This window comes from Chlamydotis macqueenii, chromosome Z (genome assembly GCF_036417535.1).
Source record: "Chlamydotis macqueenii isolate bChlMac1 chromosome Z, bChlMac1.mat, whole genome shotgun sequence".
NCBI lineage: Eukaryota > Metazoa > Chordata > Aves > Otidiformes > Otididae > Chlamydotis > Chlamydotis macqueenii.
In genome coordinates, this window is record NC_141593.1 from 84178082 (window position 1) to 84189929 (window position 11848).

Sequence of the window (11848 nt, forward strand, 5' to 3'; positions counted from 1 at the left end):
GGGCAGGACTGTTACCAGCCCACAGTTAATGACTTTATTAGAGTGGATTCGTGAAAATCATCCGCAATTTCCTGCAGACGGGACTTTTCAAATAGAGGCTTGGGAGAAAGTGGGCACAAGCCTTCAAAAAATCGCTGCAGCAGCTTTTTGCAGCCAAGCTTGCAAAAACTTAGCCACTTGGGTACAAATCATGCTAACCCTCGACAATGTTTCAACAGAGTCTACTAATTCTTCTTTGCCTGAGGCGTCGGCATCTCCATTACCAGACCCTCAACCTGTAAGCGTGTCCCCCTGTAACAATGGCATCTCCCCAGAAACTGGTTGGGGGGAGGGATTAGCACAGAGAACTCCGTGCCGCGGGTCGGGGCAGAAAACTCCGTGCTGTATTCCTGTTCCCCTGCAACCTGCACTTGTACACCCTGCTTCCACGCTTTTACCGTCGCTGTCGTCACCACAGTCTCGCGTGCCAGATTTGCCTCGGGTTTCACCTATCAATTCTTTTCCTGATACTGCGCTTGCTAATAACGAAACCTCTCTGGAGGTAGATGTATTTAATGTGGGTTCAAAAGACTTTGAAAAGAAACCTGATCTGTTCCCTCCTCCGTGAAATGTGAATGTTAGTCATGCAGCTGTGAATGTTGAAATGTGTGGTATCTGGGAAGAGCGTAAAAAAGAGGCAATGCAGAATGGTGACTGGCAAACTGTTTTAGCCTGTCCAGTTATGTATCAAGCTAATCAGCAGCTGGTTTCGCAGCCTCTCAGTTATGATGCTATAAAGGAGCTGCGACGGACAGTAAAGAAGGGAGGGATACATTCTTCTTTTACTACACCCTTACTTGAGGCAAAAGCAGAGTCGTATACTCTGGATCCACATGATTGGAAATTGTTAATGAAAATGGTGTTAACACCTACACAGTCCATGATTTTAAAGAAGGATGTACTGTGCAAAGTATTACAAAATTTAAATCAACAGATTCCAATAGGATATGAACAACTGGCAGGAGAAAATGCTTATAGTAACTCGCTCCTGCAGGCACAGTTCCCGAGAGAAGCGTATGCTCAAATTAGACATATTGCTCTTAGGGCAGTGAGAAAAATCCCAGCATCAAAAGGCGAAGGACCTCAATCTTTTGTTAAGGTGCTGCAAGGAGCTAATGAGCCATATGCAGATTTCATAGATCGTCTGCAAGCTACTTTCGAGCAGCAGTTCGACAATGATGATGCAAGAGGGATGTTGCTATTACAACTGGCTGTTGAAAATGCTAACAATGATTGTAAGCATGTACTGCAACCTATGAAAAACCATAATCCCTCTTTGGCTGTGTAGTAGTTCAGCCCCGATCGGGACCAGACTACGCAGTCTCTCTCTCATTCCCCCCACCCTCCGAGAGAATAGGGAGAGATAATATAAGGAAAAACAGCTCGAGGTTTGAGATAAGGACAGGGAGAAATCCTTAAAGTTACCGTTACGGGCAAAACAGACTCGACTTGGGGAAAAACACTCATTTATTTCTAAAACTAGCAGGAGAATGAGACAGGGAACAAGATAACCTCCCCCCACCCCTCCCTCTTCCCGGGCTTAACATTTTCTCTACTACCTCCTGTTGCCTTTGTTGGCGTGGCGACCTGGTTCAGGAACGGCACGGCGACCAACCCCAGGCCGCTCGGTCCATCAGCTCGCTGACACCAGTGTGGTGGACGGCAAATGGCGTTTATTGAGGGGTAACACGACCTTATATAGCTTAGGTTTACAACGTTATTTCCGTCTGCTTGCATCACAAACTGACCGCTATTGGTCATCAGGAGAGAGACCCTATCTTTCCGTACAGCGCGATATCTTCCGGTCGCCAGACCCTAGCTACCCACATTTCCCCCCTCCCTATGCGTAATTAAATTGATCAAAATATCACAGTCTTTTCCCATTCGAATGCAAACGATTTTGACTGGCCTCATGGAGAGGGAGGCAAAAGAAAAAAAGCGTCCTTTCAAATCCGGAGCAGCAAGCCAAAGTGGTTCAGGTGTCATCACAGTCAGCAGGGCGTATGGATCCGCCACTGCTGGGTAGAGGTCTTCTTACTTTCCGTACGTCCAGTCCCAACGATATCTTTCCAGTGAGCAAGTACACAACCTAAAGGGCTTTTCTTTAATGTTCCTCCACTCTGACCTCCTCCCATATTTACTGATTCATTCTCTGATCCTGTCTTTACTCCGTGTCCAGCAACTCAGTTGCTGTACCACCCCTTCCCCAGAGTTTGAGGGGTGCTGCCACTCCCCCAGAATCCGACTGGGCGACTACTTCCTCTCTTCCCTCAGCCCGACTTCCTCTTTCCAGCGTACACATACACAACCCTCTCTTTACTCACCTAGAACACTCGAAATTCCAGCTAAACACTGCTCACAACTTTTCATTGCAGCACTTACTTGCACTCTGGAACAAACACAGGTTTACAAGAGGTATCGCGGTGTAAAGGATACCATTCAGGGCCATCGGGGTCCCACTACAAGGGAACAAAGAAATCTACAATGACAGAACACAATAAATTCGTACCGCAACTACAAAGACGCACTTTGGATCCAGTTCAAGAATACGTACACCGTGATCTCGGATAAAAACATACTAAACGTATAGTTAAGTTAGTTCAAATATTCTGTTCTTGTTCTACGTTTTACAGCAATCGTAAAGAATATATATATCTTAAAATAGTTGTTACCTTAAAAAGATCGATTAACGGCACTTTGTGAGTAGGCGTAAAAGCGAAGGCAAGCCTAATACTGTTAGTAAACCTGAGTGAAAATACTGTGTAATCATCTCGCGATAGCGAGTGTAAGGCACGCTGGGCGGATGGTAAATGGGGAACGATTAGGGATAATTCTAAACAAACAGAACCTTAAAGCAATTGTCGGTGTTCCATGCGTTCCACTAACATGACGTTAACCGTCTCTAATCGGCTCTTGACAAACGACACGAGTCTGTTTAATATACAGGGTCCGAAGACCAATGCTAACACGATCATTGTGACTGGCCCTCCCAGGGTAGATACCAGGGTGGTTAACCACGGTGTGGCGAGTAAACCCTTTGTCCCCCGTCTGCCACCCGGACCGGGAACGCCAGCGTGGCTGTTGGGACCCAATCCGCACAGGCAATCTTTATTTCCCTCCAATCCGTGAGAGGAACTCCTTCCCCTCGCGATTCCTTTTTATTTTGGCTGGGGATATTTTTGCTTTTAATTTTATTTACCCTCGTGTCCTCCTCCTCTGAGTCTGAATCGGTTACGAGCCGCTCGCCCCAGCCCGCGGCTGTTCCGGAGTCGGAACTCGACTGACTGGTTACTTCCGGGTTCTGATGCCTGTTTGTTGGGCGCCGCCTACTTCCTTGGTGGGCGGGCCGTTCCCTCCCCCTTGGCTTGTCCCTCCGTTTTGGTTCGCCCCGCCTTCTGCTCGGCGGGCCGCTCTGATTGGCTGTCGGCGCTTCACTCACACTCCCCTCCCCTCCCCGGTCGCCCCCACCACTCTTCTCCTTCTTGTCCTCCTGCCCTTCACCTTTGTGTGCGCTTCTTAGCTCGAGCGCTTCTTCTTTGTTCCCACCGGGGACATCTTCGCCCCGCCCTCCCCCCGGGGTTCGGCGCCATTATGAGGCGCATAAGGTGGTGGTCTCGCCCGGGCTTCAGCGCCCCTGGCTTCCTCAGTTAACCCACCCCAGAAGGACAGTGCGCGCTTCTGTGCCTCCGTAATCGGGTCAGGGTTTGGGGACTGAGGGGGCGAGGGGTTCAGGGGTAGAGGGGGCGTGTCGCCCTCTTGTAAGTTTTTGGACTCCGTGGAATCACCGCCGTTTGGGGGGTGCGGAGTCTGCGTAGCTGCCCCGACTCCCAATTTCGGAGTGACTAACAAACAGTCCCTTGCCACCCTCCAGGTTTCCTGCTCTTGTAAGGCCTTCTGCAGGGCCTGTACGACTTTCCCCCACGACTTAAGGTTTTTCCCGCTACCCGAGGACATCGTCTCCTCGGCTAATGCTTTAGTGCATTTATCCCACACTTCAGGGTGGAGAATATCCACCGGCTGGTCAATGACCCCAATTTGTAAAAGCCTCGCAACTGCGACAGTAAAATCTTTGGGCTTACAATCAATACCCCACTGCTTATGTAATTGTGATACGACCTTCACAAGGGCTTCCATCCTCCTTGTTGGTCCGGGAGCGTCCTCCCCGCCGGGCTGGTCCTGCCGCTCCGGCCGCCGTTCACCCGTCCAGGCGACTTCCCGGGTTTCGGCACCACTTGTTGCCTTTGTTGGCGTGGCGACCTGGTTCAGGGCCTGGACTAGGCCCCACCCCCGTTGCCACGGTGCAGCCCCACGTTGCTAACGGGCGTGTCCGACCACCTCACACCTCTCTCCAGATGCGCGTTCCCATTGCCTTGGAGACCACAGTGTGAGTGGCAGCAGCCATGGTGAGAGCAGGGCCTGAGCTTGTCCTGGGCCCAGCCCTGGGGAGGGAGCCCCTCAGCGCCATGCCCAGGCCTGTGATGCTGCTCCCGAGCCCTTCTTTTGGGTACGGGCATTCTGGGCTTCGCTTTGGGCCAGCAGTGGCTGGGTATGAGCCGTGGCTGTGCTGGAGGCTGTCAGGGGCTTCCAGGCCCCTTCCACGGACCCTGGCTCCCTGTCCCCCTCCTCACCCTGTCCCAGCCATGAGAGCAGGGACATTTGGTGGCCTGGGCTGCTGTGGGAGCTCTGAGCAGCACAGTTTCTTCCCAGCACCTGAGCCATGCACACACCTCGTGTGTTTTGCTTTCTCTCCTTAGGCACCCAAAAAGAAAGGCGGGAAAAAAGGGGAAGAAAGCAAAACTCCAGCAGTGGTGGATGCTTTGTCCCCGCAGGAGATGAGCAAGGAGCAGGTGAGAGAGCCCTCATCTTCCACACCAGTCCCGCTTAGGAAGCCCAGCTCAGCACCTGGCTCCGGCAATGACAGGTGGCGGAGGGTGACAGAGACAAGCAGCTGAGGATCATTTCCCTGCCTGATGGCCAGCTGTGCTGGTGAGGGATTCTCACTGGTCCTGGAAGGAGCAGCCCCCTCGTCCCATCCTCCCTTCTGCTGGTCCGGCCCACTCTGCTCTCCAGCCCTGTGCCCTCCCTGTCTTCTCCCCGACTCCATAACTCCGGCAGCCTGCTCAGCCAGCTGATGGCTCAGCTGGGAGCTCTGTGATGGCAGCCTGCTGTGCTCTTGCTCGCGGCGCCCTCAGTTGCTCCAAGTCCCCTTGTTTTGCCCAGTGTCCTACCAACAGAGGAGCAGATGGCCCTGGGCTGGGGACCTTGCTCCTTGAGAAAGATCTTGCACATCTCAGAGCAAGCAGCATGCCCAGGTGGCCAAGAAGGCCTACAGCATCCTGGATTGTCTCAGAGAGTAGCCAGGATAATTAGGGCAGTGATCGTCCCCTGTAGTCAGCACTGGTGAGGCCGCACCTCCAGTGCTGTGTTCACTTTTGGGCCCCTCACTGAAAGAAAAACATTGAGGTGCTGGAGCACACCCAAAGGAGAGCAACGACGCTGGTGAAGGGTCTGGAGCCCGAGTCCTGTGCTGGAGAAAAGGAGGCTGAGGGGAGATCTTAGTGCTCTCTACAACTACCCGAAAGGAGGTTGGAGCAGAGAGGTTGTGGGTCTCTTCTCCCAAGTAAGAAGTGGTAGGGTGAGAGGAAACCACCTTCACCCAAAGGGTTCTCAAGCATTGGAACAGGCTGCCCAGAGAAGCAGTGGAGTCACCACCCCCAGAGATATTTAAAAGGCACGCAGATGTGCTGCTTAGGGACATGGATTGGTGGTGGCCTTGGCAGTGTTGAGATAACGGTTGGACTCAGTGATATTCAAGGTCTTTTCCAACCTAAACGATTCTATGATTTGATTCTACAAATCAGTAGTATTTAGGCACCTGGGAATGGTGTTACTCCTTTTCCAGGGGCTGATGGGTTCTGTCAGGCCCTGGGCAACCCCCACAGTCCCCAGATGTCCCTGTGTCAGGGCCCGTCCCCTTCTCTCCTGCGCGCCTCCATCCCATTGATGGCCACTGTGGTCTGCCAGGTTTGTGACATGGCTTGCCACGGGTGTCTTGTGGAGGTGTCTGTCTGAGGCCTCTTTTTTCCCCTCCCTGGCTCTTCCCCTTGGCTTTGCAGCTGGAGAAGCATGTTGCGCGTCTGCGGGAGGAGCTGGACCGGGAACGGGAAGAGCGCAACTATTTCCAGCTGGAACGTGACAAGTTTCACAGCTTCTGGGAGATGACCCGCCGGCAGCTGGAGGAGCAGAAAGCAGAGTTGCGGAAGAAGGAGTGGGAGATGAAGGAGGCGGAGGAGCAGCAACAAGTGGAGCTGAAGGTGGGAGGGCAGGAGGCTGGGAGATGTTGTGAGTGCCCCAAGCTCTGTCTGAGCCTTGGGCAGCTCTGAGGAGGTGAGGGAAGGGCTAGAGGAGGAGAAGCTGGGTGAGATGCAACCCAGACGCGTCACAGATAAAAATCCCAGGTCCACATGTCTCCTGCAGAAGCCCCTCACCCAGTCTGTAGCTTGTCTTTAGGTTTACAAGCAGAAGGTGAAGCACTTGTTGCACGAACACCAAGAAAACCTCACCGAGCTGAAGGGGGAGGGCACCCTGTCCGTGAAGCGGGCCCAGAAGGATCACTGGGCCCAGGAGATGGAGCTGAGGAAGGACATGCGTTCCATGAAAATGGAGCTGAAGGAGCAGGAGCTGGCCAGTGAGGAGGCACTGAAAAACATGCACCTGGTAGGTCCCTGGCCGGGCCGGAGCCATGTATGAGCCGTGTGCATCTGCTGCAGAGGGAGGTGGTGGGGCTGCGGAGGAGGGCTTCCTGGGGCTCCCAGCTCCTGCGAAATCCCCCTCCTGCAACGGAGAGCTGTGAGAGCTGCTGGAGAACCCATGAGCTGCCGTGTGCAGAGATAACGTGGGACTGGCACCACAGCAGGGGCCTTTCCCAGGGAGCAGGAGGGAATCCTTCAGGATGCAGCTGCCTGAGGATTTGATTATGTGTCTCTGACATGTAGCTTCTCCCTAACAGAAACAAGAGGAGGAGATCACCCAGCTGCACAACAACTTTGAGAGACAGGTGAAAGGTGAGTCCGTGCGCGTAGCTCCTGCGTGACCTCCCTTTGTCAGTGTGCCAGGGGAGGCTTCTCCGAGCTCTGCTGTGCTGCCGGGCTCCGTGGCAGAGCCTCGAGCAGAAAGGGGGATGGGTTTCCCTCCAGTTCTGGCTTGTTTTCCCCGAGTTCTGGACAGTTTTCCCCAAGTTTCCAGAGGGTGCAGGCAGGGCGCCTGTTGCTCTGCTCTCCGTGGTCCCAGTGTAGCTGCTCCGCACACTGGTGGCAGCTGTGGTGACACTGCTAACAAGTGTCTTGAACTCCAGTGATGCCACAGTGGCACACGCCACTCTGGCACCTCACCTATTAATGGCACTGGGGCATGTTACGTGCGATCTCCAGGAGGTCCTCACTCAGCTCTCTGTGTGCTCCCCCAGAGATCAAGGCCAAGTACACCAACAAGATGGAAGTGCTGCGGGACGAGCTTGACTTGTGTAGAACGACCGAGGTCCACAAAGTGGAGGAGGGGAAGAACACCCAGATTGATGAGCTGATGAGGAACCACGAGAAAGCCTTCCGTGACATCAAGGACTACTACAATGATATGCGTGACAAAAACATGGCGCTCATAGACTTGCTCAAGGTACTGCCTGCCCCCCTGCCTCAGCCTGCCTGGCCTGCAGTGTCACCATTCCAGCAATGGACCGCTCCTGTGAGGATTTCACCCAGGTCTGGCCGGTTCCCAGGCGGCCGTGTGGGTGCTGCTACTCTCCTGAGGGTCTGCTACCATTCCAGGAGTGAAGCTCTTGAGCACAGGGTCTTGCTGGGCCAGCAGCAGGAGGGTGTCCGGAGGGTTGGGGAAGCCCTGAGGACCTGGGCAGCCCCCAGGAGTTGGCACTTGTGTTTCCAAGAACAGGAGCAGATGGAGGAGATGAAGAAGAAAGGGAATCGCTTGGAAAAGGAGAAGGCACGTGTGCTGCTCCAGAACAAGCAGCTGAAGGAGCCCCTGCAGCAGGCCCGCGAGCAGCTGTCTGAGCTGCAGAAGAAGTTGGCCAACTATGACAAGGACAAGGAGGCCCTGAGGGTGAGTGCCAGCCCTGTCCTCTCCCCAGTGGCCCTGGCTCTGTCCTGGAGGCAGCCGCTCAGCAGTGACCTCTGCCACTCGGCTTGGCCAGATCCCTGAGCAAAGTCCTCCGAGTTCCTTTGGGCTTCGCTGGGTGCTTGTACGATCTCAAATGGCACTCCGGTAGCGAGAAAGTAGAGTCGCCTCCACAGCAGAGAGGAAAGGGTGTTGGTGCGGGTACTGCTTCTTTTTTCTCACCCATTTCTCTTTGCTGGTCACTCTCCTGCCTTGCCCGAACGTGTCCCCCACACCTCCCAGAGAAACCTGTGCTTTTTAACTGCCCCTTCCCACTCGCAGAACATCAGAGCCCATCTGAAACTCACCCAGAAGGAACTGAAGGCTCTTCAGTGGGAACACGAGGTCCTGGAGCAGAGGTTCAGCAAGGTGAGAGCTGCAGATGGGTCTGGGCATCCCACTTCCCTCTCCAAAACCCTGGCCCCTCCGCAGAGGGCTGGTCATGGGGACTGAGCAGAGAGTTTGTGCTTAGCCAAGGGCTTTCAGAAGATCTGATCCAGAGCCCTGAGATAACTGCTACTTCCAGTGAAGCTTCTCACAGCTTTGGCATCTTCCACTCAGCTCAGCAGACAGGCCTGGCCTTGTACTTGGCTAAGCAAGCGCGCACGCTCAGGTAGTCCCCTCCCAGCCAGGGAGCCACTGGCTGCAGCAGCAGTTCTGGAGCAGAGCTGTGGCGAGGGATTGTCATGGGTCAGCACCCCCGGTGGGAGCTCGCTCCCTCCTTCTGCTGGCATTTGGGGGTTGCTTCCCTTGTTTGCCATGCGGGAGTGGCTCGGGATGAGTCCCATTGTCTGAGTTCTCCCAGACTCAGCCTCTCCCCCTCCCAGCGAAGATAAATCTCTGGAGGCAAGAAGAGAGCTTGTTTGTAATTAGCAGAAATCCTCAGGAACAGGAAGACTGGTCTGAGGCCTTGTTATCGATCCATCATGAAGGCAGCAACATATTAATTGCATTCCAAAATAAGCTGTGGTGGAGAAATTGTGTCCTAATTAGGACACTTCTTAACCAGCTGTGAGCCAGGGACTCCTGCCAGCTGCGAGGAGAGGAGAGACCCTTGTGTGCTGTGGGGCCCCCTCTGAAGTGTAAACCAGTGCCCATCCAGCCATTCTGCTGTCAGAGGTGTCTCGGGCCTGGAGGGGAGGCGAGAGCAGAAGTGTGGGTGCTGAGGGAGTGCCAGCCATGAAGGGAGGGAGGGAGAGAAGCTGTGCTCCAGCACCTGCCTTCCTGTGGGCTGCAGGTGCCATGGGGAATGGCCAGGCCGTGGCTGGAGCAGGCAGGGCCAAGCCACCAGACCTGTCTGGTGCTGGCCCGGGGTTGCCGCCAGCCCGGGTGTGAAGGCACGCTGTCTTTGGGAGCAGGTGCAGGCGGAGCGAGATGAGCTCTATCAGAAGTTCACCCAAGCCACAGAAGAGGTGCAGCAGAAGACGGGCTTCAAGAACTTGCTCCTAGAGCGCAAGCTGAAAGGGCTCCTCAGCATGGTGGAGAAAAAGGATGTGGAGCTCAGTGAGGCCTTTGCAGCCTCCAACCTCGACCCGGATGCCCTCTTCTTGGTCTCCAGCAAGCTGGAGGTACTGTGTGGGGCCCGGTGAGGGCTGGCCTTGGAGGGCAGAGGCTGCCTTATGGTGAAAGCTGACCCTGAGCCATGCAAGCCCTCGTCCTCCGTGGCTGAAGCTGCCATGTCACTCATCCATGTCCCTCACCTCTGCCTGGGGCTGGCTGTCCCTGGCAGTTCTGGCTGGAAGGACATAGAGCGGTGGCCACCTGTCAGGCTGTACTGCAAGCTAAGTCCTGCTGCCAGCTCGGCCGCTGCGCAGCAGCTCCTCTGTGCACTCTGTCACACTGCTCACAGCCGCCGTGTCCCCAGGGCCGTGTAGCTGTTGCCTGATGCACCATCTCCCTTTGCAGGACTTGGTCAGTTCGAAGAACACCACCATCAGGCAGCTGCAGCTGCAGCTAGCCCAAGTCTGCAAGGTGAGGGAAGGGGATGAAGCTTCCCTGAGCCCTGCAGGTCAGGGCTGGGGCCTGGTGGGTGCTGGCTGTGGCTTGGTGGGGTGGAAATGGGAATTTCTACTCCAAGCCTTGCACCAAGTGGATGGAAGGGAACTTCCAGCAGGCCGGCTGAGCTGCTTCATGGCCTGGGCAGGAGCCAGCCCAGGCTGCGGTTTCCCCTGCAAAGGAAGGCATTTTGGGGTCCTCTCCATGCAGGGAGGTGCAGAGCGTCCATGGCAAGGCAGGGAGGTGCTGGGCTGGAGCTCGGTATCAGGCTGAGCATGGGACGCTTCTCTTGCAGGCACACAATGACATGCTGCACACGTTGGAGGCCAAGCTGAGAGCCTTTGGGATCCCCGTGGACAACCTGGGCTTTAAGCCACTGGCGAGCCCCGTGCTGGGGCAGGTGCTGGGACAGGGCCCTGCGGGACTCATCGCTGTGCCCTCCTGGCGCCAGCTGGCGCGAAGGGACCCGCTGTGCCGTGCAGGGCCTCATTGGTGCTCCGCGACAATAAACAGAGCCCAGTGAGCCTTTGGCTCACTGTAGTCACATAGGGTAAATTTTGTATGAAATCTATGTGCCCTTAGAGGGAACACGGAGTCTCAGAACTGCTACAACATCTCGTTTGTTAGCAGTTAGCCCAGCATGTCTGGGGTGATTAAGAAGAGTGGTAGAACAAAGGCAGGCCTCAAACCCCAGCTGTGAAGATAGGCCCTGAGCCATCACTTTGGAGCCAGAAAATCAAGGAAAACGCGACCTTCCCAAGACCACGGATGGAGATTTTAAGGAAGGGTTCCGCCAGAGAATTTGAGGAGGGCCCACTCTGACAACCCCCAAGACCACCAGAAGACCCTTGACTCAAAAGACTGAGCATGCACAAGTGGGTGGGGAATATTACAATGGTTTCCAGGAAAACTGATGATTATGTATTAGTGTTCAGGGAATTATTAATGATGATGTATGAAATCACTAAATAGATTCTGTCCAGATTTTCAGACCGGCATGTATGCTGGGTGGAAGGATCCCCCGTGCATCCAGCGCTGCAACAAAGAATGCTGCTTCTTAATGCTATATTGCTGTTCAGGAGTTTGATTCCCGATTTTGGTGACACAGCTACTGGAGAAATGAGGGAAAAGGTCATGCCAGCATCAGTCCCTGCGACCACTGACTCACCAACCCTCTACTTCATTCCTACCACTGATTTAAAAGAAATGGGGGGAGTAACAGGACTGAGTGCGCGTAGGAATTGACGGGCCGGGCGAGGAGACTGGAACCAATCATTCTATAGAATAGTAATGCACATGTATTCGAAAGCTGAATCTGTAAAGGCTTTTTGTTCAAATACACTGCAGAGGGTCCCACTTGGTGTGATCCATTTGTGGGAGACTGTAGTGGATGGGAATATGAGCAAGTGTATCGATGTAAGCAAATGCAGCAAAGTGAGTAATGCGGATGGGAATAGGGGTGAATGTATCAAAGCAAACAGGACCTGAGCACAATGGGCAAAGCGAGAGTACATGCTGAGAAGCAACGGTGTGAAGAAGTACGTGATGAAGAACAATGCTACAACGTCAATCAAAAGCGTGAAGCAAATTGGACAAATAGTGGGGTGGTAGAGATCGTGCTAATAGTTGCCCTATAGGAATAGAGATC

At 54.3% G+C, this 11848-nt stretch overlaps 1 protein-coding gene across 1 annotated transcript; it reads left to right on the top strand.

Moving 5' to 3' along the window:
• Positions 1-4799: 4799 nt before the first annotated feature.
• LOC147596484 (dynein regulatory complex subunit 4-like) lies at positions 4800-10834 on the top strand. Its single transcript, XM_086771438.1, has 11 exons — positions 4800-4886; positions 6156-6353; positions 6550-6756; positions 7049-7103; positions 7505-7710; positions 7984-8151; positions 8488-8574; positions 9564-9773; positions 10111-10176; positions 10496-10671; positions 10783-10834. The coding sequence occupies exons 1-11, from the start codon at positions 4872-4874 to the stop codon at positions 10832-10834; spliced, it is 1440 nt and encodes a 479-aa protein (XP_086627564.1). The 5' UTR covers positions 4800-4871.
• Positions 10835-11848: the final 1014 nt, after the last annotated feature.

Coding starts and splice junctions, on each gene's coding strand:
- LOC147596484 (XM_086771438.1), top strand. Junction 8,152..8,487: donor AGGACAAGGAGGCCCTGAGG/GTGAGTGCCAGC, acceptor TCCCACTCGCAG/AACATCAGAGCCCATCTGAA. Junction 8,575..9,563: donor TGGAGCAGAGGTTCAGCAAG/GTGAGAGCTGCA, acceptor CTTTGGGAGCAG/GTGCAGGCGGAGCGAGATGA.